This window comes from Talpa occidentalis, unplaced genomic scaffold (assembly GCF_014898055.3).
Source record: "Talpa occidentalis isolate TD23 unplaced genomic scaffold, MPIMG_talOcc4v2.1 talOcc4.12, whole genome shotgun sequence".
NCBI lineage: Eukaryota > Metazoa > Chordata > Mammalia > Eulipotyphla > Talpidae > Talpa > Talpa occidentalis.
The window spans coordinates 94,201,446-94,227,359 of record NW_023601212.1 but is presented as its reverse complement, the minus strand read 5'-3'; the positions used below and the strand labels follow the sequence as shown (position 1 = coordinate 94,227,359).

Genomic DNA, 25,914 nt, shown 5'->3' with positions numbered 1-25,914 from the left:
ATTCACCAGAGACAGAGTGGGGAGCAGAACAGGCAGATGTACTGAAATACACTGCTGAGGGGAGCAGCGGGCAAGTCAGGAGAGATCTGCTGCACCATGTGGGTAGCTCCCTGGCCGGGGATTGAACTCATACTGCAGTGGCTGCAGATAGCTTCATAATGCTGCGACTTAACCCCGTACACCACCAGGGAGGCCCTTCAATACATATATTTTTATGTCATAGTATATATAATTGCGAATTATATATAATTATTTTTATGTGGACAATATCTTGATATTTCCATGTTAAGATAATTCATATATATAGGAACTTTTATGATGTGTCAACTCTATGCCAGGCATGGGGTAGGGTGTTGGGAAAGAAGTGGACTCTGTATAATTTTTCATGACTGCAATAATGAGCTTCTCCTTGACCCAGGATCACTACAACCGATTATCTCTGAAGTGGAATAAATGGCCATTTTGAATTCATGAGCTCTTTGGATGACCAAAGAGGAAACTGATTGTTGCATCTCACTTTTTGTTTGGTGCTTTCCCCATATCATGAGCCAGTAAAGATGTGTGTGACTGGTGTTATTGGGCATGTATAATGTGAGAGCATTTCAAGCCAGTGGAGAGGGTACATAGGCAAAGCGCCAACAGGGATGTCTTCTCAAATGACAGAGCCTAGTTTTGATGTTTTAATAATCTAGTTTTGGGGGTTGGTAAAGGGGAGCACCACCTTGTCTGTCAAGTCTTATCAGACAGGCACGGTCTGTGGATGCTTTCATGTTCCCTGAGTTAAGAAGTTGCAATGGGGACCACATGACCCACGAGCTTAAAATATTAACCTGGTTCTATAACAACAAATTTACAGACTTCCGAATTCTTGCTCTACAACTTTTCTAGCGCGGGAGTGTATTATTATTTTCCAAGCAAGAGTCAGTAATAATGGACACAGCAGGTAACATTATGAAGCCCTTACGATGTGTGTGTTTCATTTCTTGTGATCTTAAATACACCTGGGAGGCAGATATTAGCATTCCAGGGTTACAGAAAAACTGAGGTTTGGAGAGTTTAAGTAACTACCGAGGAAATGGGGGCCTCCCTGGTGGTGCAAGGGGTTAAGATGCAGCACTCTGAAGCTATCTGCAGTAACTGCAGCACAAAGTCATCCCTGGCCAGGGAGCTACCTACATGGCACAGCAGACCTCTCCTGTATCTCCACTGCTCCCCTCAGCAGTGTATTTCAGTACATCTGCCTATTCTGCTCCCCACTCTGTCTCTGGTGAATCCTCTCACCCCCTGCATCTCTGGCCTGCACCCCAGCTCTTGTATGCATAAATAAATAAATCTTTAAAAAAAAAAAAAAACTACTGAGGAAATGACAAAGAGCTCCTGCTCAGCTCTTTCATTTATCCTGAAATGAGGGTCTCTTCCCCCTCCTTGCCTTGGCCTCCCATATTTCCCCCTCTTCTTCTTCCTCCCTTTCCCTCCCTCTCTTATTGCTGTGTCCTTGCAATGCCCTTCCCACAGCCTGGAAACTCCCTCCTGCTCTCTCCTTTCCCTCCCTAGTTAATTTCCACTCACTCTTCTGGTCTCGGTTTTTATGTATCTCTTCCTAAACCTTTCTTGGCTAGATTACCTTCCTCTCCCGGCTCTGTTTGTGAGTGGAAAGGGGAGAGGCTGAGAAAAGGGAGAGGTATAGAAACCAGAGAAGGCTTCCAATGATGACGCACCACCACCCTCCCCCCAGGCCCAAGATCATGCCCCTTCCTGGGGGCAGACCACTTAGGGTGCCTGGTCCCAGTGGAATATAAAAGTCTGCCCTCCCCACACCAGTTTATTACACTTCCTAGGGATTGCTTCATTTTTCCATTTTTTCCAAGGGAGTGGGCTGAGGTTTCTGTTGGGAGAACACAGCAGTCCAACTTCCTTCCCTCCCCCAACCCTCTCTCCAAGGTTGATCTGATAGCCCTCCCTCACAAACATCCCCCTGAAGACAGCACTCTCAAAGTGGGGTTCCCAGGGAAAGGAGGACTTGATCCCAGACAATAGCAAGAGGCCTCTGGTCCCCAACCTGCTCCACTCCCCCAGGTTCCTAGGGTGACTCATTACTTAGCAGCTCCAGAATGAAGGGCGTTCCCTGAACTGCACCAGGACAGTGCAGGAACATTAAGGTACAGTCATCCTGGGACTCTCCAGAGTTTCCTAATCCTACACCCCACCAGGACAGTGCTGGCGCTATGTGCTGACTGGTGATTCCTTGACCCTGTCTGGTGCCCACAAGGGACTATTTGCAGAACAGAAACCATGTCTACCTTGACCATCTCTGGTAGAATAGATATTTGCAGAATGAATGAATGGATGGATGGGTGAAATCCTACAAAGCTACTCCTCTCACAGGTAAAACTGACACTCAGAGAAGCAACTGACCCAAAGCAAGTAGAGCTAGTGGAGCTGGGGTTTGAAGCCCGCTCTCCCCTCTACAGCAACCTAGTAAAAGGGATCAGTAGTCCTAGCTATGGACTGCAACATACACATAGTTCACACATTAAAATGCTCTTATGGGCCTCCCTGGTAGCACAAGGGGTTAAACACAACACTGTGAAGCTGTCCAAAGCCTCTTCAGCACAGTTCAATCCTGGCCTACCGGCCAGGGAGCAACACACATGGCACAGCAGACCTCTCCTGTCTCACCTGCTGCTCCCCTCAGCAGTGTGTTTCAGTCTGTCTGTCTGTTCTGTTCCCCACTCTGTCTCTGGTGAATCCTCTCACCGCCCCCCACCACCTCTAGCTTGTACCCTAGTTCTTGAATGCATAAATAAATAAATCTTTAAATTATAAATAAATAAAATGGTCTCATGTGGGAGGTTTTAAAGTGGAATCTTGGGGGTTGGGGAAGGCACTGGTGATAAATACCAGTCCTTCAGAGGTAGTAAAACAGATCTGCCAGGTAAAATGACATTCTCATGCCACTTTGAATAGATTGTTTTCAGAGGGATGAGCAATACATTCATTCAAAGCCTTGTTTACCAAGAGGATTAGGGATTAAGGAATTCTTGAGAAATGTGCTTTACCAGAGAAATCCAACTGAAAAAAGCTGTAGGTTACGTGCAAAAGAATTCAGTGGCCCTGACCAAGATTTAGCCCCTTTTTTCTGGTAGGTGCGCCTTTTCTTTGGACCTAGGGTAGGAGACGGGATAAAGAGGAGCCACAAATGGAAACTTACAAATTGGAAACAGCGAATTTAAATAAAGGTATCTCTTTGTCAGACAAGTCAAGGCAACTTTTGAAATTATAACATGCCATTCGGGCCCAGAGACTAGGGCAACCAAATTTAAACTGTGGATTCAAAGAGATGGGTGTGAATCCCAGTGGAATTCAAATTCTTTTTGTACTGATGAAGCAGGAAAATAGCTACTAGCAATGTTTGCAATATTGCTGTAGGAGACACAATCCTAAAAAGAGGGGTGCCTTTATTTTTGAAGTCCTCACCCCTGCACTGGAGACCGTGTGCAGCATTACACAGTCTGATTAAGGTAACCCTTTTCCGGGAGGTAGGTACTGTGGTTATCCTAATTTCAAGACCGAGATGAGGAAACCAGAGTTAAGGAAGCCAAGGTCAGAGGTGACCTGACCTATTTCAAACAACCTGATGCCAGGTCCAAGTTCTTCCGTTTCATTCACCTTGCAGGTGGACGGACAATTTAATATTCCAGTGGGATTAAACAAATGTATGATGTATTGTTGTTGTAGTGAATTCACGGACCTACACAATAAGGATTTTTTTATGCTGGAAAAGATGGGTGATGAAATCTGATGCCCTTTCCAAAATTTTTCCCAGCGTTCCTAGTCTCTGGCCCAGTGAGGGCTTCCCTCTCCTCTCTGGACTTAATCATTGTGAGAATGTACAATATACACAGCTGATGTGGTAGGCAGGGTCTGGGGTAGCTCAGCACTGGCTGTGGGAGGATCCTCAGGGACTGAGATGTTAAAAAGTAAAGCAAAGCTGGGTTTTTGTTTTTTTTTATTAAAGATTTATTTTTGGGCCTCCCTGGTGGTGCAAGGGGTTAAGACGCAACCTATGAAGCTACCCGCAGCCACTATAGCATGAGTTCAATTCCCGGCCAGGGAGGTGACCCACATGGCACAGCAGACCTCTCCTGTCTCGCCCGCTGCTCCCCTCAGCAGTGTGTTTCAGTCAGTCTGCCTGTTCTGCTCCCCACTCTGTCTCTGGTGAATCCTGTTATTCCCCCCCCTCCCCCATCTCTGGCCTGTAGCCCAGTTCTTGTATGCATAAATAAATAAATAAATATTTTTAAATGATTTATTTTTATTTATTTATGCATACACAAGAACTGGGGTGCAGGTCAGAAGTGTGGGGGTGGTGTGGGGTGGGGCAGGGGAGCAAGAGGATTCACCAGAGACAGAATGGGGAGCAGAACAGGCAGATCTATGGGCAAGATAGGAGAGTTCTGCTGTGCCCTGTGGTTTAGTTCCCCTGGCAGCTGGAGATAGCACTGAGACTTTAACCCCTGCACCACCAGAGAGACCCCTTGAAGCAAAGTTTTACTGAGAGTACTTTCCACCTGAGGCAAGGGCGGAAGTCAGTGGCTACCTGCAGAAGTTACCAGCTGGAATCCATCTTTTGTATTCCAGTTTCCTTTACCTTGTGGTTTTCCGCGTTTGGGTCAAAACCACACCCACAACGGCCGTATGTGCGGAGAAAAAAAAACTTTTCAAGACGTGAAACAAAGAGTTTCACTGCGAGTCCTGCAGACCTAATGCGCTTTTATGGTGACCAACGCAAGAAAAATTACTTTGGGCTGGTCAGCCAGGGGTGAAACGCAAACCACGTTGGACGCCAAGCTGTTATAGAGCAACCCCGATATTAAACGGGTTCCTGGCTGTGGGTCCTCACCCGCGCGCTTTAAAGGGACTTATGTGAATACTCTACTACAGACACCCACAAAAGGGTAATAAAAGGTTTATTTACAAGAAAAAAAAAATAAGAAAAATGTACAACTCAGGGAAAAAATAGGGAAATAAAGTCTTTAATGCGTCCTACCCGATCCGACGACCTGGAAACCCCAAAGTCACTCTCAGAGCTAGACGGACGCCGCAAGCTGGCCGAGGGCCCCAAAATGGAGAGAGCCCCCAAAGCCCACGTGTCTGCCTTTTGTATCCACCTGGCTGCTTAACCCCACCCTCAGGTCCCAGCCACCTTCCCTTTGGTGGTGATGGGATTTGGAGTTCCCAGTGTCTTTGGCTTTGACCTGGGGTGGGGGTGGAGTCCACAAAGCCTGTATGGAATTTGCTTTGGGACTGCCTTTTCCCCCTAACAGTTTCCTTGTGCTCACTTAGCAAGAACTGGGTTAGCAAGTGCTGGGTACCTACATTTTGGTCAAGATGTGGCACAGGAAATGTTGCAGTGGGCAGGGTGTTGATAGTGTTCATGGGGACTGTGAGTTCACAGAAAACCCTACTGGTGCCTGGGGTCCTGGTGAGGGCAACTAGCTCACAGGGGCCAGTTTAAATTTGTTTTTTTAAAAATTTATTTTTTATTTATACAAGAGCTGTACAGGCCAGAGGTGCGGGAGGGTAAGAGGATTCACCAGAGGCAGAGTGGGGAGCAGAACAGGCAGATCTACTGAAATACACTGCTGGGAAGCACTGGGGAGACAGGAGAGGTCTGTTGCTCATGTAGGTCAGCTCCCTGGCGGGGACTGAACTTGTGCTGCAGTGACTCCCAATAACTTGATAACACTGAATGAATTTTCTACCCAACTTTATTTTCGAATACTCTTTCTTCTTTGAAAAATAAATATACTTTTTGTGAGAATGACAGATATCAGCATTAGGAAATCCCAATTATATAAAAAGTACCACATCTAGTGGGCAGGGTAGAAATATTGATTTTGGGGTTAAATCCATTAAATGGCACTAATTATACTAGAAGGTAATTAACATGAAGCAGGGCAAGTGCAAGTTTGCCTCAGCTACCTGCACTTGGTCCTTTCTGGCTAAACTCACATCCAAAAAGCAGATGTCTGTCCCAGAGCTATGGCCGTGGAACCAGTGAGGGATCACCTTGTATAAGGGATCATGATGGGATTATATCATCAACTGGTAACTCCCCAGCTTACCTTGTAATTAACAGATGATGGGCAGGACGCCTCAGTTGTACAGTTGTTATACACTAACTCACAAAAGATACTGGCTATTTCTTTTTCTAGAAAGAAGTTGAGACATTCTGTGGATTAAGTACCTGCTGTGTTAGAAGAGGGCTCCTTGGTGGCAGGGCGCCCTGGCAGGCCAGACAGGTTGGGCGCCACTAATCACCGTAGTTCTACATGCAGGTAGAAAGATGACGTCTAATCTTAGGTAAATTATAGATAAATGAAAAGAGCTAGTAATCATCCACTAAGATTAATCAACAACGCTTCAAATTGAACCCCAGGGGGGCTGAGCTTGCAGCAGGATTTCACAAGACCAGATGCCTAGACCTTTTCTTCCCATGTCTGGTGTGCAAAGCGGAGTTCTTGAACCCAATTCAAAATCCTCCATCTTTTTCCATCTTTGCTTTTTGGTCAACACTCCATGTACCCAAAACACTGAAACTTTCCACCATATCTCAGTCCTCTTCTGGTTTTGCTGGTTTCTGCTTCATCTTGCCTTCCTCTTGCCTGTGTGTTCATCATTCCAAAGATCTTTCTTGTTCCCAATCAGATGATCTGCATGTTGGGACAGAAATGCTTGACTTCCAGTCTATGTTTTTGGAATGTCTTCTAAACTATCGGGGCTGTGGATGGAGTTACACGTGGGTAACTCAAGTCATCACATTCTTCCTACAAAAGCTATTTCTGGGGCCTCCCTGGTGGTTCAAGGGATGAAGTCTCAGCACTATGAAGCTACCCACAGCCACTGCAGCAAGAGTTCAATCCCTGGCCAGGGAGCTGACCCACATGGTGCAACAGACCTCTCCTATCTTGCCCGCTGCTCCCCTCAGCAGTGTATTTCAGTAGATCCACCTGTTCTGCTTCCCACTCTGACTCCGGTGAATCTCCCCTGCCTTGCCCCCATACCTCTGGCCTACACCCAGCTCTTATATGCAAAAATAAATAAAATAAATCTTTTAAACAACTACAACAACAAAAGCTGTGTCTGGACAATACATCTCTACCTGTTCTCTGCTCACTCCAGTGTCTGCTATCTGCTTCTTGGATACTGCAGGTATGCACAACTTTGGCAACTTGTCCTTGTTAAAGACACAGTACCGCGTTCACTAGCCAGTGAGGAAGATTTTAATTAATCTGACATGAATTATCTAAGACTTTTTTTAAAAAAAGGATTTATTTATTTATGCATACAAGAGCTGGGCTACAGGCCAGAGATTTGGGGGGTTAGAAGATCCACCAGAGACAGAGTGGGGAACAGAACAGGTAGACTGACTGAAATACACTGCTGAGGGGAGCAGCGGGCAAGACAGGAGAGGTCTGCTGTGCCATGTGGGTCAGCTACTTGGCCAGAGATTGAACTCGTGCTGTAGAGGTTGCGGATTGCTTCATAGTGCTGTGCTTAACCCCTTGCACCAATAGGGAGGCCTCCACTGGAGATTTTAGATACTGGAGTCAATAAATTTGGGGTTAAGCTGATTTGAATGTCTGTCACTTGCACCCAAGAGTCCTCTATAAATTATCCCTTGGATTTTGGGCAACCTGCTGCTCACTGCACCTGTGTCCTTCCTGGAAGCCCCCAGCACATCATCTGGCATCTACCTTCTCTTTTATGTGTGTGTGATCAATAACTGTTTTTTAGTGCTTCTTGGTCTAAATGTCAAATTAAGTTTGGGATTCAAATGCAAATACATGGACCATTTACAAGAGCAATCATACAGAACACTTCTACATGTTCCTGCTAGAATAAGAATAATTTGTAATAACATCAGTTGTCTTGTTGGCCAATAATTAATCAAACAGAATAGTACATGATTTTTTTTAAAAGATTTATTTACTTAGGCATACAAGAACTAGGGTATAGGAGGTGCGGGGGGAGGTAAGAGGATTCACCAGAGAGAGAGTGGGGAGCAGAACAGGTGGATCTATTGAAATACACTGCTGAGGGGAGTAGCGGGCGAGACAGGAGAGGTCTGCTGCACCATGTGGTTATCTCCCTGGTGCCTGGTGGTGACTGAATTCAGTCCTGGCAGTAATAATGCTGAGACTTAACCCCTAGGCCACCAGGAAGGCCCTGCATTACCCTCTATTCCCTCCCCCTGACAAAGAGAAATCGACCTTTTTGTCTGTATAGATTAGCTTATTCTGGGCCTCCCCGGTGGCGCAACGGTTGAGCGCTGGGTTGCGAAGCTGCCCGCAGCCTCTGCGACGCCGGTTCGATCCCCGGCTGCTCCCCGGCCACCGGAGGAGGGTCCCACATGGCGCACAGACCTCTCCTGCCGCCCGCTGCTCCCCTCAGCAGTGTACTTCGGTCCTTCTGCCTGCTCTGCTCCCCGCTCTGGTGAATTCTCTCACCCTCCCGCGCTTCTGACTGTACCCAGTGCTTGTATAAATAAATAAAATAAAAATAAATCTTTTTTTTTAAAAAAAAAAGATTAGCTTATTCTGGACATGTCATATAAATGAATTCACACACTATATAGCTTTTAATGCCAGGCTTCTTTCACTTTACTCAGGTTTTCGAATTTCATCCAGGTTGAAGCCTTCATCAGTGGTCACTCCTTTTTATACATGAATGATACCCCATTGTTTGACAGACAAAATGTCATTTCTCCAGCCATTAGTGAGCAGACATTTCATCATTTTCACTTTGGACTATTTAAATTATGCAGCTATACATATTCCTGTACAGGTTAATGTTTGAATACCTGTTTTCAATGTTCAGATAGATACCTGGGCAACGTATTACTGGGTCATTGGTAATTCTTTGTTTAATACTTTGAGGATATGCCAAACTTTTTGACAACTGCACTATATTCCATTCCCATCAGTAATGTAGAAAAATCCCATTTCTCTACATTCTCCTCAATGCTTGTTATTTTCCCTTTTTAAAAATTCATAATCATCGTAATGTCATGAAGTAGCATCTCATTATGGTTCTCATTTACATTATCCCAGTGACTAGTGAATTAGACCTACTTTTCATGGGTTTGTTGGCCATTTGAATATCTTCTTTGGAGAAAGTTCTATTCCAGTCCTTGATCCATTTTTTGAATCGACTTCTTTGTGGTTCGTTGTTGTTGCTGAGTTATAGAAGTCCTTTACATATTCTGGATATTGGAGCCTTATCAAATATATGATTTGCAAATATTTTCTCCCTCTGTGGGTTGTCTTTTCACTCTCTTGATAGTGTCCTTGAATGTGCAGATTGATGAAGTCCATTTTATCTATTTTTTGTTGTTGCTTATGTCTTTGTATCATAATTCAGAAACCATTGCCAAATCCAAGATCATAAAGATCTTGGATTTACTTGTAGATTTTCTTCTAAGCATTCTATAGTTTTAATTCTTCCATGAGGCTGTTGATCCATTTCAAGTTCATTTTTGTATGTGATGTAAGTTGAAGGACCAGCTCCCCTCTTTCACATGTGGGCAGGCAGATGTTCTGGGAAACTTTGTTGGAGAGATTATTTTCTCCAGCAAGGAATGGTCTTGATACTCTTGTCACAGGTCATTAACCATGGATATATGGGATTCTTTCCAGAATTTCAACTTTTCCTCTATCGATCTGTATTTCTAACCATATGCTAGTATCACCATGTTTGATTACGATAGCATTACGCTAAGTTTTAAATCACAAATGTGAGTCTTTGAACTTTGTTCTTTTCCAAGATCATGGACTTTATTTCAGGGTCCCTTGAAATACCATATAAACTTGAGACTTGGTTTTCCCGTGGCTGCAAAAGCAGACACTAATAAAAACATCTCTTAGAAACTGTTCATTGCTGAGCCTCCCTGGTGGTGCATGGGGTTAAGACCTATGAAGCTACTGGCAGCCACTGCAGCATAAGTTCAATCCCCAGCCAGGGAGCTGACCCACATGGCGCAGCAGACCTCTCCTGTCTTGCCTGCTGCTCCCCTCAGCAGTGTATTTCAATAGCTCTGCCTGTTGTCTTTTTTTTTTTTTTTTAAAGGATTTGACGATTTATTTATTTATTTATGCAAGCACTGGGTACAGTCAGAAGCATGGGAGGGTAAGAGAATTCACCAGAGCCAGAGCAGGGAGCAGGGAGCAGAGTAGGCAGAAGGACCGAAGTACACTGCTGAGGGGAGCAGCGGGCGGCAGGAGAGGTCTGCGCGCCATGTGGGACCCTCCTCCGGTGGCCAGGGAGCAGCCGGGGATCGAACTGGCACTGCAGAGGCTGCAGGCAACTTCACAACCCAGCGCTCAACCGCTGTGCCACCGGGGAGGCCCAACTCTGCCTGTTCTGCTCTCCACTCTGTCTCTGGTGAATCCTCCCACCCCTCGCACCTCTGGCCTACATCCCAGTTCTTCTATGCGAAAATAAAAATACAGTTAAAGAAATGAAAAATAAATAAAAATAAAAATACAATTCCAGAGCCCACCCCAAAGCTGCTGGCTCAGATTCTCCACGAATGTCTACTTCAATACACACCCCCAGTATTCTGATAGGCCGACTGGCTGGGGACTACTCAACTTATAGATCTCACAGCTTCTTTTCTCCTTTACCTGCAAACTGCAGATGCCAGATGACTATACACAAAGCATTTCTTCACCTATGATTGTGAATGAAAGAAATTGACTCAGAGTGTGAAGCCCCAGGACTTGCAAGTCAGTCCTGAATTTCTATCTCAGCTCAACACGCAAGCAGCTACCTAGTGTTGAGCAAGGCACTCTGTTTCCTCATCTGGACGAGGGTCAGATTAGCAGAGGAGGTAAGTCTAACGTGTAGGAGGGTGCTTGGCCATCAGTCAACAGCATATGAATAAGGTAATTATCATTGATGGCTAGTGGTGGTGGCCTTTCACAATCTGTCAGGCACAAATGGGTAAATCATCAACTATTTTGCATCTGTTTCCTCACCTACAGAGTTGGGATGTTAATATACTTTCTTCCAAGTTGAGAGCATTAGATGAAGGAGAAACCATCTCCAATGTTGAGGGGCACGTAGTATTCAATGAAAATGAGATGTTAGTGTTAATTACTCTTTTCTTTATCTCTGTGCTTCAGAACAAAGGAATTCTTAACTTGAATAAGCACTCTGGTGGGCAGGCAGCCTCCTTGCATTTTTCTCTGCCCTGCCTTCTGCCTGGATTTCCCTGTGTGTCAACTCCCCATCAATCTCCTTCAGCCCCACCAGCCGTGTCCTCCGTGCCTGGGAAGCCACCCCTTCCCCTCCCCCATGGGGAACTTTACTGACCTCTCTTGGGACACTTATTTTTAGCTTTATGTGGAAACCTGTTTGTCACTTCTCTGTCTGAAGGACCCGTTTTCTCAACTTCAAGCAGCATCTAAACCAGAGCAGATTTACATATCTGCTCCCCTAAACAGACCAGAGACATTTTTAGAAGTAACCGGATAAAGTTTGTTGGGAGTCAAGGCATTTGAGCAGCTTGTCCCTGTGGCACCTCCCATCTGTCTATTGCCAAGAATGAGAATAAGTGCATCAATATGGACAACCCCCACGGGTCAGGGAGTGATTATTAACGTCCTGCACAGGGAGAGAGCTGGCAGCACCAATGGCTTCTCATTCCTAGGAGAGGAGGCCCTGGGAGGCTTTATCGAGGACCAAGGCTACTGGAGTCTCCCCCACTGCAGTTAAACTGATGGGAATACAATGGGCAGATTGCTACAAAAATGGGTAGGCCAAGGAGGCCCAGCCAAGGACAAGCCTCAGCCAAGATGTTTCCACTTCTTTTTGGGTGTTTCCACTCCTTTCTGGGGAGGCAGATAAGAGTGCCACCAGAGCCCAAGAACTCCTACTCTGCCTTTGCAAACTGAAATTCTTTTTGGTATCTTCCTTAGATAAGCATTTTGAGACCTCTTATTCCTTTGGGGACTCAAAGGAACAATAGCTGTTGTTCCGTCTAGGGCCTGCTGGAGGCCAAACCCTCAAAGGTGTCCTCCCAGGGAATTTTCTCCTTAGAAGAAAAACGTGGTGTCCTCCTGAGCTTCAAGTCTTTCTTAAATGTCACCTTCTCAGTGAAGCCTCTCCAGATGATCCTATTTTAAATGGCAACATGCTCCCACCTCCACCCCAATTCCCAAGCTCTCAACTTCACCCTCACCACCTCCTGACATGACCCCACCCCCACAAGGAGGACATCCATCGGGTGGGGAGGTTTGTCACGGAGGGCCTCATAGAGGCTGGATCTTTAATAGATGACATGATATAGCACTCATACCATCATTCTTTTAGCCAGCCTACTCCTTATGAACATATGGGTTGTTTCCAATGGTTTTGAGACACAGGGCAAGCTAGAAATTAGGCAGTTTTAGGGACAGTGCAGGAGGGGACCTCTGAAGAATTTAGGGAGGCTTCAGAGATAAGGACAACCAAAGGAATGTAACCAATTCCACTGGGAAAAACAAACATCCCAGGACCACAGACAATGTTAACAATGGTCCTGGTTTTCTTCAGGTAAGTGTAGAGATGCTCACCCGGAGGACTGGGCCATAAAGATGAAACGATAAGCATAACAAATGGGGAAAGACAGACCTGTTAGATAAGGAATGTGAAGATCCCCCACTCAGTAGCAAATTAAGTGAGACAGCCGAGAACTAACCAATCACAAAGAGACTGGTGGAGCTTTAGAATAATCAGGGAAAGAAGGTCTACATTCCCTGGGACATGACTCCACTTTGGCTTCCTTGCCCCTCCCAGGCCTGGTTCCCTGGCCTGGGAGTCCCACTTTATTTCTGTTCTTTTTCTCCTCAATAAACTTTTTCTTTCTATAAACAAACCTGCCTCTTCTCGCTTGCTTGCCTGAGTGTCTGCGAAGTTCCTGCTGCGGCTTCGTGAGACACCAACCCGTGGGGGTCTAGCAGCGGGGGCTCAGCATTGCCCCTGCAGCCTGGGATCTGTTCCTGGCTGGGAGACTAGGCCTGACAATTCGGTATCAGTTTATTATTATAAACAGGCAGTGGTGACCCTTCTTGGGCAAATGTCTTTGCATATCTGTGTGTTTCTATTACAGGACAGATTTTGATATGGATGTCCTCAATAAAAGGAAACGAGAAGCTTGGATATGAATAGGTTCCATCAACAGCCCTTCAGAAACAGACTGTTTCTCATTATAGTCCCCCCAATAGTGTGTGAGGTGGGTCAGTCAGGACTGGTGAAATCAGGGTAGAGGTGGAGCGCCTGCTCCACTCTTCTGTACTGCTAATATTTGTGATGACACCACTACAGTGCCAAAGGGACATCGAAGTTCATTGCGTTTGTTTCACCAACCCTTGCAATCCTAACACAGTCTTGTTTTTGGACTGTGTTCTGGTCAGGGATTCAAGTCAAACCCCCGACTTTTGTTTCCAGAATAAATCACCACTACCAGGAATCTTATTACTTCCTTAAGTAAGTTTATTGCCTCACTGGTTCAAATCTACTTTCCTACAATCCCACCCCACCTATCCTGGCCTGGTCTCAGGAACAATACAAAACAGGGCTAATCCTTTTTCCACATGACGGCCCTCAAGATATTTGAAGACTGTATCAAATCTCCTCTATGTTTTCCCCTTCCAGAGTGAACGGCCTCAGCTCCAGCCGGTCATGCTCTCCAGAGAGAAGAATATCTGCCAAGAGGCCCTTGAGTTTATTGACTAAGGAGAAGAGCTTTAGTGTTGCCCACGCCTGGACTCAAGACTTAGTCCCACATTTCCCAGCTGTCTGACCTTGGCTAAGCCACTGTTTGGACTTTAGTTTCTTCCTTTGGATAAATTACATAAAACAGGTCCCAACTCACCGGGCCACGAACTCTGCCACATCCCACCATTTAAAAAAAAAATTAAAATTGTATTTTAGAGATTAGCAAGCTTTTATTTTTTAAGATTTATTTATTTATTTATACAAGCACTGGGTACAGCCAGAAGCGTGGGAGGGTGAGAGAATTCACCAGAGCCAAAGCGGGGAGCAGAGCAGGCAGACTGACGAAGTACACTGCTGAGAGGAGCAGCGGACAGCAGGGGAGGTCTGCGTGCCATATGGGACTCTCACTCTGTGGCTGGGGATTGAACTGGCGCTGCAGAGGCTGAGGGCAGCTTCACAACCCAGCGCTCAACTGCTGCGCCACCGGGGAGGCCCTAAAATTGTATTTTAGGACTGATGAATATAACAAAGGCAGGGTTGTATTTATTTTTTCTTCTGATTTTAAAAGGATTAAATCATGTTGGGTCTTAGGTACTGTGCCTTCTAGAACAGAAGGATAGGTTCTGGTTGCTGGAAGAGTGAGAAAAAGGAACAATAAGCCAAATATGTCAAGTGCATTTTGTAACTTAATAAATGAAGATCAAAAATGAAAAAGGGCTGTGCAGAGAACAGAGTGTGACACTGGAGGACAACCCCCTACCTCCCTATCTCTTTATCAGCACTGGTTGGAATTCACAGACTGAGCTGCTTCTGAATGAAAGGAACATAGCCTCCGGCCCTCCTGTTATCACCTTGCCTGCAAGAGCCTGGCAAGAGGTTTTGTTCAAAAGATACACATTCTAGGACATTTATTTTGAAAAGAGGTGTCTTATTCTGCTTAGGCAAACAATAAAATACCACAGACTTGGGGACAGGGAAGGGGTGGGGGGACTTATAAACAAAAGAAACATTTCTCATAGTTCTGGAATCCAACAGCAAGGCATCAGCCTGGTCAGGTTTGCAGCCAGTGGTTCTTTCCTATGTCCTCATCTGGTGCAAGGGCTCAAGGAAGGTCCTCTGGTGGCTTTTATAAGAACACTAACCTCATTCATCATGACCTGATCAGCTCCCAAAGGCCCCTCCTCCTGACACCATCACCTTGGATGTTAGGATTTCAAAATAGGAATTTAGGGAAGGTAGGTAAAAGCATTCAACCAAGCCAAGAGGAAATATACATCTAGAGGCAAGTGTATGAAGAATTCTGGAAGGACAGACAAGAGAGTTGTAATAGAAATTGTCTTCTGGAAAGGACTGGGAAGATGTGAATGGACACAGAAGTGGGAGAAATACTTAACGGACATCCTTGGTGGCCTAGGGGTTAAGTCTCAGCGCTATTACAGCTATGGCCTGAGTTCAATCTCCGGCCAGGGAGGTTACCCACATATCGTGCAACAGACCTCTCCTGCCTTGCCCTTTGCTTCCCTCAGCAGTGTCTTTTGGTAGATCTGTCTGTTCTGCTCCTTTCTCTGTCACTGGTGAGTCCTCTCACCACCCTCCACCCTGCACCTCTGGCATACACCCCAGTTCTTCTACACATAAATAAATAAATAAAAGACTTAACTTATAGTTTTGGTGTTTGAACCGTGATGATATGGTATTGCTTTTAAAAATCTGAGTATTTTTATTTTGAAAAACTTAAGAATTATTCCTTGCTATTTGAAAGTTTTATTTCTTCTTGAACTTGTATTTCCTTTCTTCACCAAAAGACTCCTTTCCCAATAAAATATACTTGAAAGGTTTTAAAAATTAATCATCTGATCATTAATCATCTATAACAAAAATGTTTTATTTTTAAGATTTATTTTATTTATTTTTTTAAAAGATTTATTTATTTATTTATACAAGCACTGGGTACAGTCAGAAGGGTGGGAGGGTAAGAGAATTCACCAGAGCCAGAGAGGAGAGCAGAGCAGGCAGAAGGACCGAAGTATACTGCTGAGGGGAGCACTGGGAGCGGCAGGAGAGGTCTGCGTGCCATGTGGGACCCTCGCCTGGCAGCCAGGGATCGAACTGGCGCTGCAGAGGCTGCGGGCAGCTTCGCAACCCAGCGCTCAACCGCTGCGCCACCGGGGAGGCCCTTAAGATTTATTTTTATTTATGTAAATAAGAACTGGGGTGTAGGCCAGAGGTGTGGGGGGTGAGAGTATTCACCAGAGACAGGGTGGGGAGCAGAACAGGCAGATGCACTGAAATACTCTGCTGAGGGGAGCAGTGGGCGGTGAGACAGGAGAGGTCTGCTGGGCCATGTGGGTCAGCTCCCTGGCTGGGATTGAACTCCTTCCCCAGTGGCTGGTGATAGCTTGACAGTGGTGACTTTAACCAGGGAGTTACTACCAGGGAGCCCCAATATATGCTTTTTTTTTTTTTTTTAAAAAAAAGGATAGATTGTTCTCAATGAAGATGCAAAGCTACTAAATGCAATGCTTGCCCCAAAATTGCGTGAAAGTGAAAAATTGGATCAGATTTGGAGAGTAAAACTCAGCTGGCTATGCTTGCTAGCTGCAAGGAAATAGCCCTTCTCCCAAGGACACTGGGCAGCTGCAAAGTGACTTCCTTCTTTGAGTGACCACTGAAAAACTGTAAAAATGAGAGACAGTCACGAATCTTGCATTTGGAAATCATATCCATGCAAGTGAAATGTCTGCCTCTTGCCTGGGAGATCTAAGTCACTTGGAGACAGACAAACTGCAGGATGTACAGCCCAAGCTCAAAGGGAAGGCCTTCTGAACCATCCATATGGAGCTAACTTGGCACTTTCAGGGACTAGTCCCTGGGTCCACTTTGCTGTCCTGGCTGATAATAATCCCTTTACTCATGGCTTTGTTGTGCTTTGGCCATATCAAAACCCTGCTTCTTTTCAATTTCACCCTAACTCAACACTTCCCTAAATCCTGTAAGAACCTGATGCTTTCCTTTGTTTGGGAAAGCACCTTAGAGCTCAGAGTGAGCTTTTCCCTATTATAATGAGTAAATGAGTCTGGCTTTGTTGGAGGATGGTTTGCCCCTGGTGGCATTTTCTGATTGGTCTAGAGCAATCAGGCTCCTTGAACATACTTTTTAAAAAAAGGACAGCTTGGAGACATTTAAATGTGAATTGCATTGTAGATGACTATAGGGCATTTTGCCAGATAAGAAAGTGGTATGGAGGTCATGTAAGGGAATACCATCTTTTTTTTAGTGGCGCTTATTGAAAGGTTGAGGGCAAAGTGTCATGAAACCTAATGACCTTGAAATATTTATTTTAAAAAGTAAATACCTTCTAGATACATAAAGATGAAGCAGATATGCAAAATGGTCATAAGGAGGTTGTGAGCACCAGTGCTTAATTTACAGTTTGCACTTTTCCTTATATTTGACAATGTTTACAAGAAAAAGTTAAACAAAGGGAACACACAAAATCCCTGCCCTTCACATCGTCCTGGCATGACCTTCATGCCAGAAGCCCCTGGAAGGTCACTGGGCTCACTGGCTGGCCTTGCTGTCCTGAAAGAGACCTTGCCCTATCAACTTCCTTGTCAACTTCTTAAACATTCTCATTGATTTTCTCATTGATCAGCAGAGGGATCTGGCAGCAGGAAAGGGTAGTGGCTCCTGGGTTGATGAGAGGAGAGACCCCTGGGTGTAAGGAATCAGTGAGGGGTCTCAATGGGTAGGCAACAACATGGAAACTCAAGTGGGATTGCAGGGAGGAGACAGAACCTTCCTGGCATTCTCATCTGGGTGATTCACTCAACTCATAGTCTCCCAGTTTGCTGAGGTTGGAGGCACAGATGTCGTATGTTCGTCACCAGTATTTTAGTTTGCAGTCAGCTAGTTGGGTGGGTTTGCTCCAGGACCTGCAGCTTCTGGGTCTAAAGGTGGTACTTGAACCTCAGGTGGGTGGAAGAGGCATGGAGAGAAAGTGAAGGGAAGGGGCTTTGAGGCTATGATTGAAAAATATCAGGAGGCGTAGGGGTCTGGAGTAGGGCAGGGCCTGGTCCCTGCTGTGGCCCTTGGACCAGTTATCTCCTCCCTTGAGCCTGTGCTTTCTACTTCATAGGCTTCTTGGTTTCATCTGTTGTTTCTCTTGAGGAGAAAAATCTTTGTTTTGTTCACTGCCGTGTGTACAGTGCCTAATGCACTGTCTGCACCTGGTAGGCCCCAAGACATGACTTAATTTTATTTATTTTCTGTCTTAAAATTTCATATACGGTATAAATTTTATAGAACAAATGACAGGAACCTTAAGCGCCCTCCTCAATGAATTTTAAAATGCGTGTGTATAAAAACTGTGCAAGTGGGCCTCCCCTGTTAGTGCAGGCGGTTGAGCGCTGCGCTGTGAGGCTGTCCACAGCCTCTGCAGCGCCGTTTCAGTCCTGGCCAGCCAGGAGGGTCCCACATGGCACAGCAGACCTCTCTTGTCTTGCCTGCTGCTCCCCTCAGCAGTGTATTTCGTCAGTCTGCCTATTCTGTTATCCGCTCTGTCTCTGGTGAATCCTCTTGCCCTCCCGAGCCTCTGGCCTGTACCCCAGTTCTTGTATAAATAAGCAAATCTTTAAAAATAAATAAATAAATAAAAACCGTGCAACTACCACCAGCTCAAGACTATTTCCAGCTGCCTCCGGCCTCTCTTGTACCCCTTCCTAATCAACGGCCCCCACATATAACCATTATTCTGACTCAGATCAACACCTATTAGTGTTGCCTGTTCTTGAACTTCACAGAAATGGGATCAAGAGAAATATATTCTTGGGCTTCCCAGGTGGTGCAAGGAGTTAAGCACTGCACTGTGAAGCAGTCCACAGTCTCTGCAGCACAAGTTTGATCTCCAGCCAGCCAGGGGGCTACCCACATGGCGCAGCAGACCTCTCCTGACTCACCTGCTGCGCTGCTCCCCTCAGCAGTGTGTTTCAGTCAGTCTGCCTGTTTTGTTCCCCACTCTGTCTCTGGTGAATCCTCTCACCCCCCTACACCTCTGGCCTGTACCCCAAAACTTGTATGCATAAATAAATCTTAGAAAAAAAACTAAGGTTTTGTTAAGTTTAGTAAAAATTTGTTAAATGCCTGGACTCATTTAAACTAAAAATTACTGGGCCTCTGTGGTGGCTCAAGGGTTAAAGTCAGCACTATCAAGCTATCAGCAGCCACAGCAGCACAAGCTTGATCCCCAGCCAGCCAGGGGCTACCCACATGGTGCAGCAGACCTCTCCTGTCTCCCCGCTGCTCCCCTCAGCAGTGTGTTTCAGTCAGTCTGCCTGTTCTGCTCCCCGCTCTGTCTCTGGTGGGTCCTCTCACCCCTTGCATCTCTGGCCTGTACCCCAGCTCTTGTATGAATAAATAAATCTTAAAAAAAAAGAAGAAAATATTCTTTTGTATGATACACTGTGAGATTCACCGTGTGTGTGTGTGTGTGTGTGTGTGTGTGTGTGTGTGTGTGTGTGCGCGCGCGCGCTGGGGGGTGAGGAGCGCTCGAGGACGCCCCTCAGGTGTGGGGCTCACGCCCCCAGGCTCTGGGGGGGCTCGGGACCTGCCACTTCCCGGGGATGCTGTGGCCTGGGCGGCTCAGGCCGTCGCGCGGTCACCTCAGGATTCGACAACCGCCCTCAGGGGTGGCGCGCGGACCCCGGCCGCTTCCGGGGCCGGCGCCGAGGGGCGGCGCGGAGGCCCGCGGCGGCCGCCCAGCTCCCCCGGGCCCACGCGGAGCGCCGAGGTGTGCGGGGCGGGGCGGGGCGGGGCGGGGGGGCGGGGCGGGGCCGCCTGCCCGTGACGCGCCCGCCAGCCAGGCGGCGTCGCGGCCCCGCTCCTCTCGCCGCCCGCCTCGCCGCCCGCTCCCGCCGCCGGGCCCGTCCGCCCGCCCGCCGCCCAGCGCCCGCCGCCCCGTGCCCGCCGGTGCCCGCCGAGCCCGCGCCGGCCGCATGGCGCTCCGGGGCTTCTGCAGCGCCGATGGCTCCGACCCCTTCTGGGTACGTGCTGGCGGCCGCCCGGGCCGCGCGGGGCGCCGGGGGGCGGCGGGAGGGACGAGGCGGCGGCGGGCCGCCCGGGCCCGCCTCCCGGACCCCGCGGCCCACCCGGGGCGCCGCGCCCGCCTCGGCCGCCGGCCGGGGGCCGCTCCCCGCCGCGCCGCGCCGGGCCCTTGGCGGGCGGCCGGCGGGGAAACTTGAGCGACTCGGCTCCCGAGAAGCCGGGAGGGGTGCAAGTGCCAGGCCCCGGGGGTGGGTTGGAGAGGTGAGGGGCCAGTGCCTGGGGGGGACACTGAAAACAGGGGCCCCTCCCGCTTCGGGGTGACCGCTCCCGTGACTACGACGGGGGCGCCCGAGATGAGGCTGTGACAGGGTGGTCCTCACCCTGCCCTGTATCAAGGCCAGGGGAGCAGGTGGTCCTTCTGCTGAAGTCCGGCCATCTCCTTTGTGGGTTGGGGTCCCCTCCTTTTACAGAGGACACCCCATTACCAAAAGGGCTGAGTGGGGAGGGATTGAGCGGGGCTTGACCTCTGCCCGGTAGTTTTGCATCCACATTGCTCTTCCGTGGTGATAGGTTTTTGTCGTATTTTACTTTCTTTCTACCTGATTTCTGTGGGGAGAATTTGGGGGGAGGGGAGGAATTTGAGAAGTTTGAGGTGCAGGCCAGAAAGAAGGTAGGGCTGCTCACCCCTGCTTTGTCTCTTCCCTGACCCTGGGGTCGGATTTGGGGTGCCTGGAGGATGCCCGGGGCCCTGGTACCTGTGGGTGTGCCATTCCACCCTGTAAAGTGAGTTTTCTCTCTATGGGGGGCCCCCTCTGGGTTTTACGGTGCAAGTTTCTTCTGAATGTTCTTTGCTGAGCCTGGCTGGGTCTCTTTAATCCCTGTCTTTTGAGCCTTAGCTTCCTTCTAATGCGATTTGCCCCTTTGTTGGAGGAGGGCACTTCAGTGTCACCCTGTGTTGCTTATTGGTGAACACAATAGGCAAATCTGGACACGATCATTTTTTTGCTTTTGTTTAGGACTTGGGAGAGAGAGAGGGAAACACCCTTGGCTCTTAGAACCTGGTGATTAGCATCCAAAAATACCTTGCCCTGTTTCCTTGTAGGCTGCATTTGGAGCTTTGTAAAGGCTTCCTTGAAACCCATGGAAAGGTTTTATTTTGGGGGGCCTGGGGGAGGATCTCATTTGGGAGCTCCTTGGCATATCTCACATTTTCAAGCCAGTGGGGCCAGAGATTTTAATTTTACTCCATGGCTGAAAGTAGTACCCATGCTTTGCAGTCAGGGCCTGGGAGCCACGGGAGAACGGACCTTTTGCAAAGCAGGGCTCTACCTAGCAGAGAGGATAACCTGGGGTCCCTGTCCCCCATGCTGAGTGTAAGATGACTTCTGCAAGGATCCAGACTGGGAGCTCATCTAGTGTTGCTGTGAATTCTGGAGTATTTCCTTGTTTGTTTTTTCTCCTCAATTACAGAGAGGAAAACATTGGCAGTCATAAAATAGATCCTGCATCAGGATGAATTTATTGATGTCAGCTGGCAGTTGGTGGCTAGTGGAGTTCTTCAAAGTTGAATGTGTTTTTGGGGTGGGGGGTGGTGTTCATTTAGCTGACAAAGCACATCCAGGAAAGTCATTTGTATTTTTCCTCCTTCCAAGAACTTTTTGCTACAGAAATTGCCAGGTGGTTGGGTTCTGCTTAGCATTCCCTCTTCCCCCAATCTTGGGTCTTGACGATTTTCCTCTGTCCCTCCCTTTGCATTCCTGGGCTTGCCCAGTGCCCCAGATTTATGGGGGTGGCCTGGAACCAGATTTTGAGAGCGGGTAGCTTGGGCATGAGAATTTCCAGAGGGCAGGGAAAAAAATCAGCCTTTATAAGATGGCAGGGAATGTCTGTTTTCTGGGGCATCAGGCTCAAGGCTGGGAGAGACTGGTTTCCCAGCTAGTTAGATACTCTGTGACCCTGGGCCAGCCACTTTGCAAACTCTCTGTCTCAGTTTCTTCATCTGTGAAATGGGGGCTGGGCCCCCAGAGCCCCAACCTCTGCTGGTTGTCATGAAGAGTAAGTGGGTCACCTGTGGAAGTGGCTCAGCTGGTGTCCTGCACGGAGTTAACCAGTAATTATTATTTCCGAAGATGAAGTTGTATGTTTCAAGTTGGTTCTCCTTCCTTTGGTCCACTCTTCTGTTGCTGGGGATGCCCACCGCGGCTGGCTCACTCCCCTGACGGTGGTCTTGTGCTTAGTCAAGGTGACTAGCCCACGTGAGACTTACTAGAACTCCTTTCTGGGCCACTGGCTGCCTCTGAACTGCAGGAAGTGCCCAGAAAATCCAGAACTGGAAAGTGACCCATGCGGGCTTCTGCTGACTTACTGCCTTTGCTTGGGCAAATGCTCCAGGATGAAAAAAGGGGAACTTTGGAATCTAAATGGAAATAGGCTGAATTCCCCAACACTTAACTTGAGGCAGGAAGTCACAGTGGAGTGGGGGTTTGGGGGAGCAGGTATTTGGGGGAGACTCATGAAGGCCCATGTTCCCCGCCTCCCAGCTGGACCTGCTTCCAAATGTGGTGGTGGGAGGGGTGTGGATGAAAAATGTCTTTCCATTTGTGGGCTCAACTATTTGGAACTGGTATCTTCACCTGGGTGTCCCATGGGCCTCTCCAGTGCACTGTGTCTCCATAGACTAGAAACTTCTCCTCTTGTTCTATATCTGATCTGTCAGCAAATTCTGATGTCTCTTCTTCAAAATGTTTCCCAGTCTGCCTACTTCTCACAGACTCCCCAGCCTGAGTCATGATGGATATACCCTATCCCTATCCTTGACCCCTCCAGTCTACTTTCAACAGCTGGAGGTCCCCCCGAGACAGGTCAGATCCTGCCCCTGTTCTGCTGAAAACCATCCCTCAGAGGTCAGCATCTGACCCTATTGCTTCTCTACCCTCTTCCATTTCTCACTCCAGGCCAGCCATGCTGGCTACCAGACTGCCTCAGGGCCTTTGCACTTGCTGGTTGCTCTGCTTGAAATACTCCTTCACCTTCACTTCCTTGTTCAGATGTCTACTAAGCAACCTTCCCTTGACTCCCTGCGCTTCCTTGTATGCCCAGTTCTTCTCTGCTACCCCATCTACCCCATGGCTACGCTACTGCCACCTAATATACAAATATTTTATTTATTTTGTTTATGCTTTATAACTTTCCACCAAAAGGTAAACTCCATGGGGTCTTGGGTTTTTGTTTGTTTTCATGGCTGTGATCCCAGCACCTAGACCAGTGCCTGAGACCTGTTAGATACTCAGTAAATATTTGTTGAATGAATGAATGACATGAAGCCCTGGAATGGCTATTGTGCAGGGCTGACGCTTATCTCCAGAGATTGCTAAGGTCGAGATTGTCACTCACCTGTCTGGGTAGACAGAGTCTTTTAGCTTCTGCATTTAGTTGCTTGTATTTTATCTTGCAAGGGTCAGAACTGGGTCCCACTCATTTCTCTTTTTGCAAGCCCCAGTGCCTCTCTTGCACACAATAGGCTCAATCAACATTTGGATTTGAGTGTCTGCCATACAAACAAGTTACAGACTGGAGGGGGTTAGACCCAGCCTATCACTTTGCTGGTTTGTCTTTTTTTTTTTTTTTTTTAACTGATGAATTGCTGTAACAGCTATTGTGTACTGATTGGGAGATTTCACGGAAAAATCTGGATTTCTGACTTCTGAAAAATCAGAAACTCTGAAAGCACAGGACCTGCATTTGTATATGGCAGTGATTGACTGCTGCTGCCTCCTCTAGAACATGTCTGTTTGTTCCAGTTTGCCACGGTTCCAGAAGGCTTATTGTACCTTCCTTATTGTACCTTCAATTCCAAGGCCAAATGTCTGCTGCCTTTTTTTATTGTGCATTTTCAGCTGGCCCACTCCCCTCATTGATAAAGCCCACCCAGCCCCTGTGTGCATTTGGATTGGCATCTCCTGCTTTGAAACCCAGCCTTTTGGTGAAATGATTGGGAGTGGTTGGAATTGCCAACAGAGACCCTGGCTCCTATAAGATCCCGTTGGCAGGAGGAGTTGGAGAAGCTAATCATTTGCATGTGAGCTCCAGATTTTCATAGTGGGATAAAGGGGCGCTTTTATTATCAGATCGTAATGGTCAGTAAAACTCTAGCCTACAAAAAAATGTTCCTGAACATTTGGCAAAAAGAATTATCAAGTGCTAATGAAGTGGATTAGTATAATGACAAGGACTTAAATGTCCTGAGACTTCCCCCCCAGTGGGGCCAAAACTGGGCTAGTGTCTGCCCTGGTGGAGGCCTGGGCTGGGCATTTACCTCCTGAAGGCTAAGGATTGGCGGGGAGGGGGACTTTGAGAGAGTCAGTGTTGGGGGGGGGTGTTGGGTGCTCACCTGTCTCAACCTTGGCATATTTGGGACCAGCTACTTCTTTTGTGGAGGCTGATGTGTCAGGAGGATGCTTACTTATTAGCAAGCATCCCTGGTCGCTACCCACTAGCAGCGGTAGCACAATTCTTGTTGTGACAACAGAGATGTCTCCAAGATATTATCAGATGTCCCCTGGGTGGCGAAGTCACAAAGCCCTCAGTGTGGAGGAATCTGGGGAAGAAATTTTCGGCAAGACATTCACCCTCATCCCCTGTGTGTGTTTAGGCTGTTGAACTGGTGTCATTGGCTTATTCGGGTCGCCTTGGAGAAACTTAATGAAACGGAAAGAGACATTAAACCCCCATTAGCTGGAGAAGGAACGCAGTGGTTTCCATGCTGGTTTCTGCACTTGCTGTGACTGCTGTGTTTTCCTCCCCTGATCTGCTCTGGTTGGAGCCTGTGCGGCCACGGCTGGGTGAAGATGCCTTTCTTCAGAGCTTCACTTTGAAGTTCTTTGCCTTCATTTTAAACTGCCCCAGGATAGACCAACAATTACAAAGTGGAGATTAGACTAAGTGTCCCTTTGGTTTAATTGTGGGAGTCATCTCCTGGGAGAAGCTGGAAACTGGGAGTGGTGATGGGGAGCCCTGGGGAGAGTGACTCCTGGCCAGCACCCTGTACCCTCAGGCAGTAATTGAGTTTTTATGAGTTTTTTCCTTCCCTCTCTGTGAACTTTCTCTCTGAGAAAGTCAGTTTACCTTTTCCATAAAAGTTAGCTACTTAGGTGACTTGGTGGGGGTGGGGGGAGGCTTCTTCCTTGGAGAGCAGTATCAAATGCCTAAGTTCCTGGCATGGTCTTTTAAAATACTGGATTTGTTCTTTTATTCCCACAACTATTTTGGGCTCATTCATTCATTCAGCCTTTTGTTATTAATTAGCTGAATTGGCGCCATTCTTAACATAGGGAATACAGCCTTCAACAGGACAAATGAAGCTCCTATTGTCAGGGTGCTTTCACTAGGGTGACAAAGTGATTTTGCATAGTGGTAAGTGGCACAAAGGCATACACTGGAAGAAGTGGGTTGGGCTGGAAGGGATGATAGAGGGGTGTCTTCTTGGAGGAGGTGACATTTGACCTGTGACCTGCAAATCAATGCGATCTGGCCAGGCAAGGATCTGGGGGAAGGAAGTCCCAGATGGAGGGAAGAATGTGCAAAGGCCCTGGGGTGCCTTGAGTAGAGCTTCCCAGAATATCACAGAATTTAACTCAAAGGAACTGTAAAGCCCTTCTCATAAAGCCTGGAGCTTTATGCAAAAAAAAAAAAAAAAAAAAAAAAGTAACAGGGTGGTCCCCATGAAAGGGGGAGGTTTCAGGTTTCCTGCCCCACCCAAGGGAGGGTGGAGCTGAGCAGGGAGAAAAGAAGCTGCAGAGGAGACTGAGAAAGGAAGGAAGCAGGATGGAGAGCCAGAAGGAGACCTGGAGGAGGCACATGGAGCCGAGAGACACATGAAGAAACTGCGCTTGCCTTTTGGTCGTGGACAGATGTGGGTGAAACCCATGGGGAGGTGACAGTGGCGGTTTTTGTCTTGATTTTGATTTTGCTCTTTTCCTCCCAGACTTGTCTGGTTGTTTCTGATCCTTTTCTGTGGGAAGATGCTTTAGACTTGTGGCAGGCTTTGGGGCCTTGCTCTGGGCCAATCCTGTTTGGGTAGACTTTTACCCATGAGGGGACAGGTAACTG

The 25,914-nt window shown here is 47.4% G+C and overlaps 1 protein-coding gene across 2 annotated transcripts in view; it reads left to right on the top strand.

Moving 5' to 3' along the window:
- Positions 1-19,741: 19,741 nt before the first annotated feature.
- Positions 19,742-25,914, top strand: part of ABCC1 (ATP binding cassette subfamily C member 1) — a 103,703-nt gene continuing 97,530 nt past the window's right edge. For both annotated transcript variants that reach the window (XM_037507550.2, XM_037507549.2), the window contains exon 1: positions 19,742-19,805. In XM_037507550.2, the coding sequence (XP_037363447.1) occupies positions 19,758-19,805 (48 nt within the window). In that variant the 5' untranslated portion in view covers positions 19,742-19,757. The remainder of the gene's footprint in view (positions 19,806-25,914) is intronic.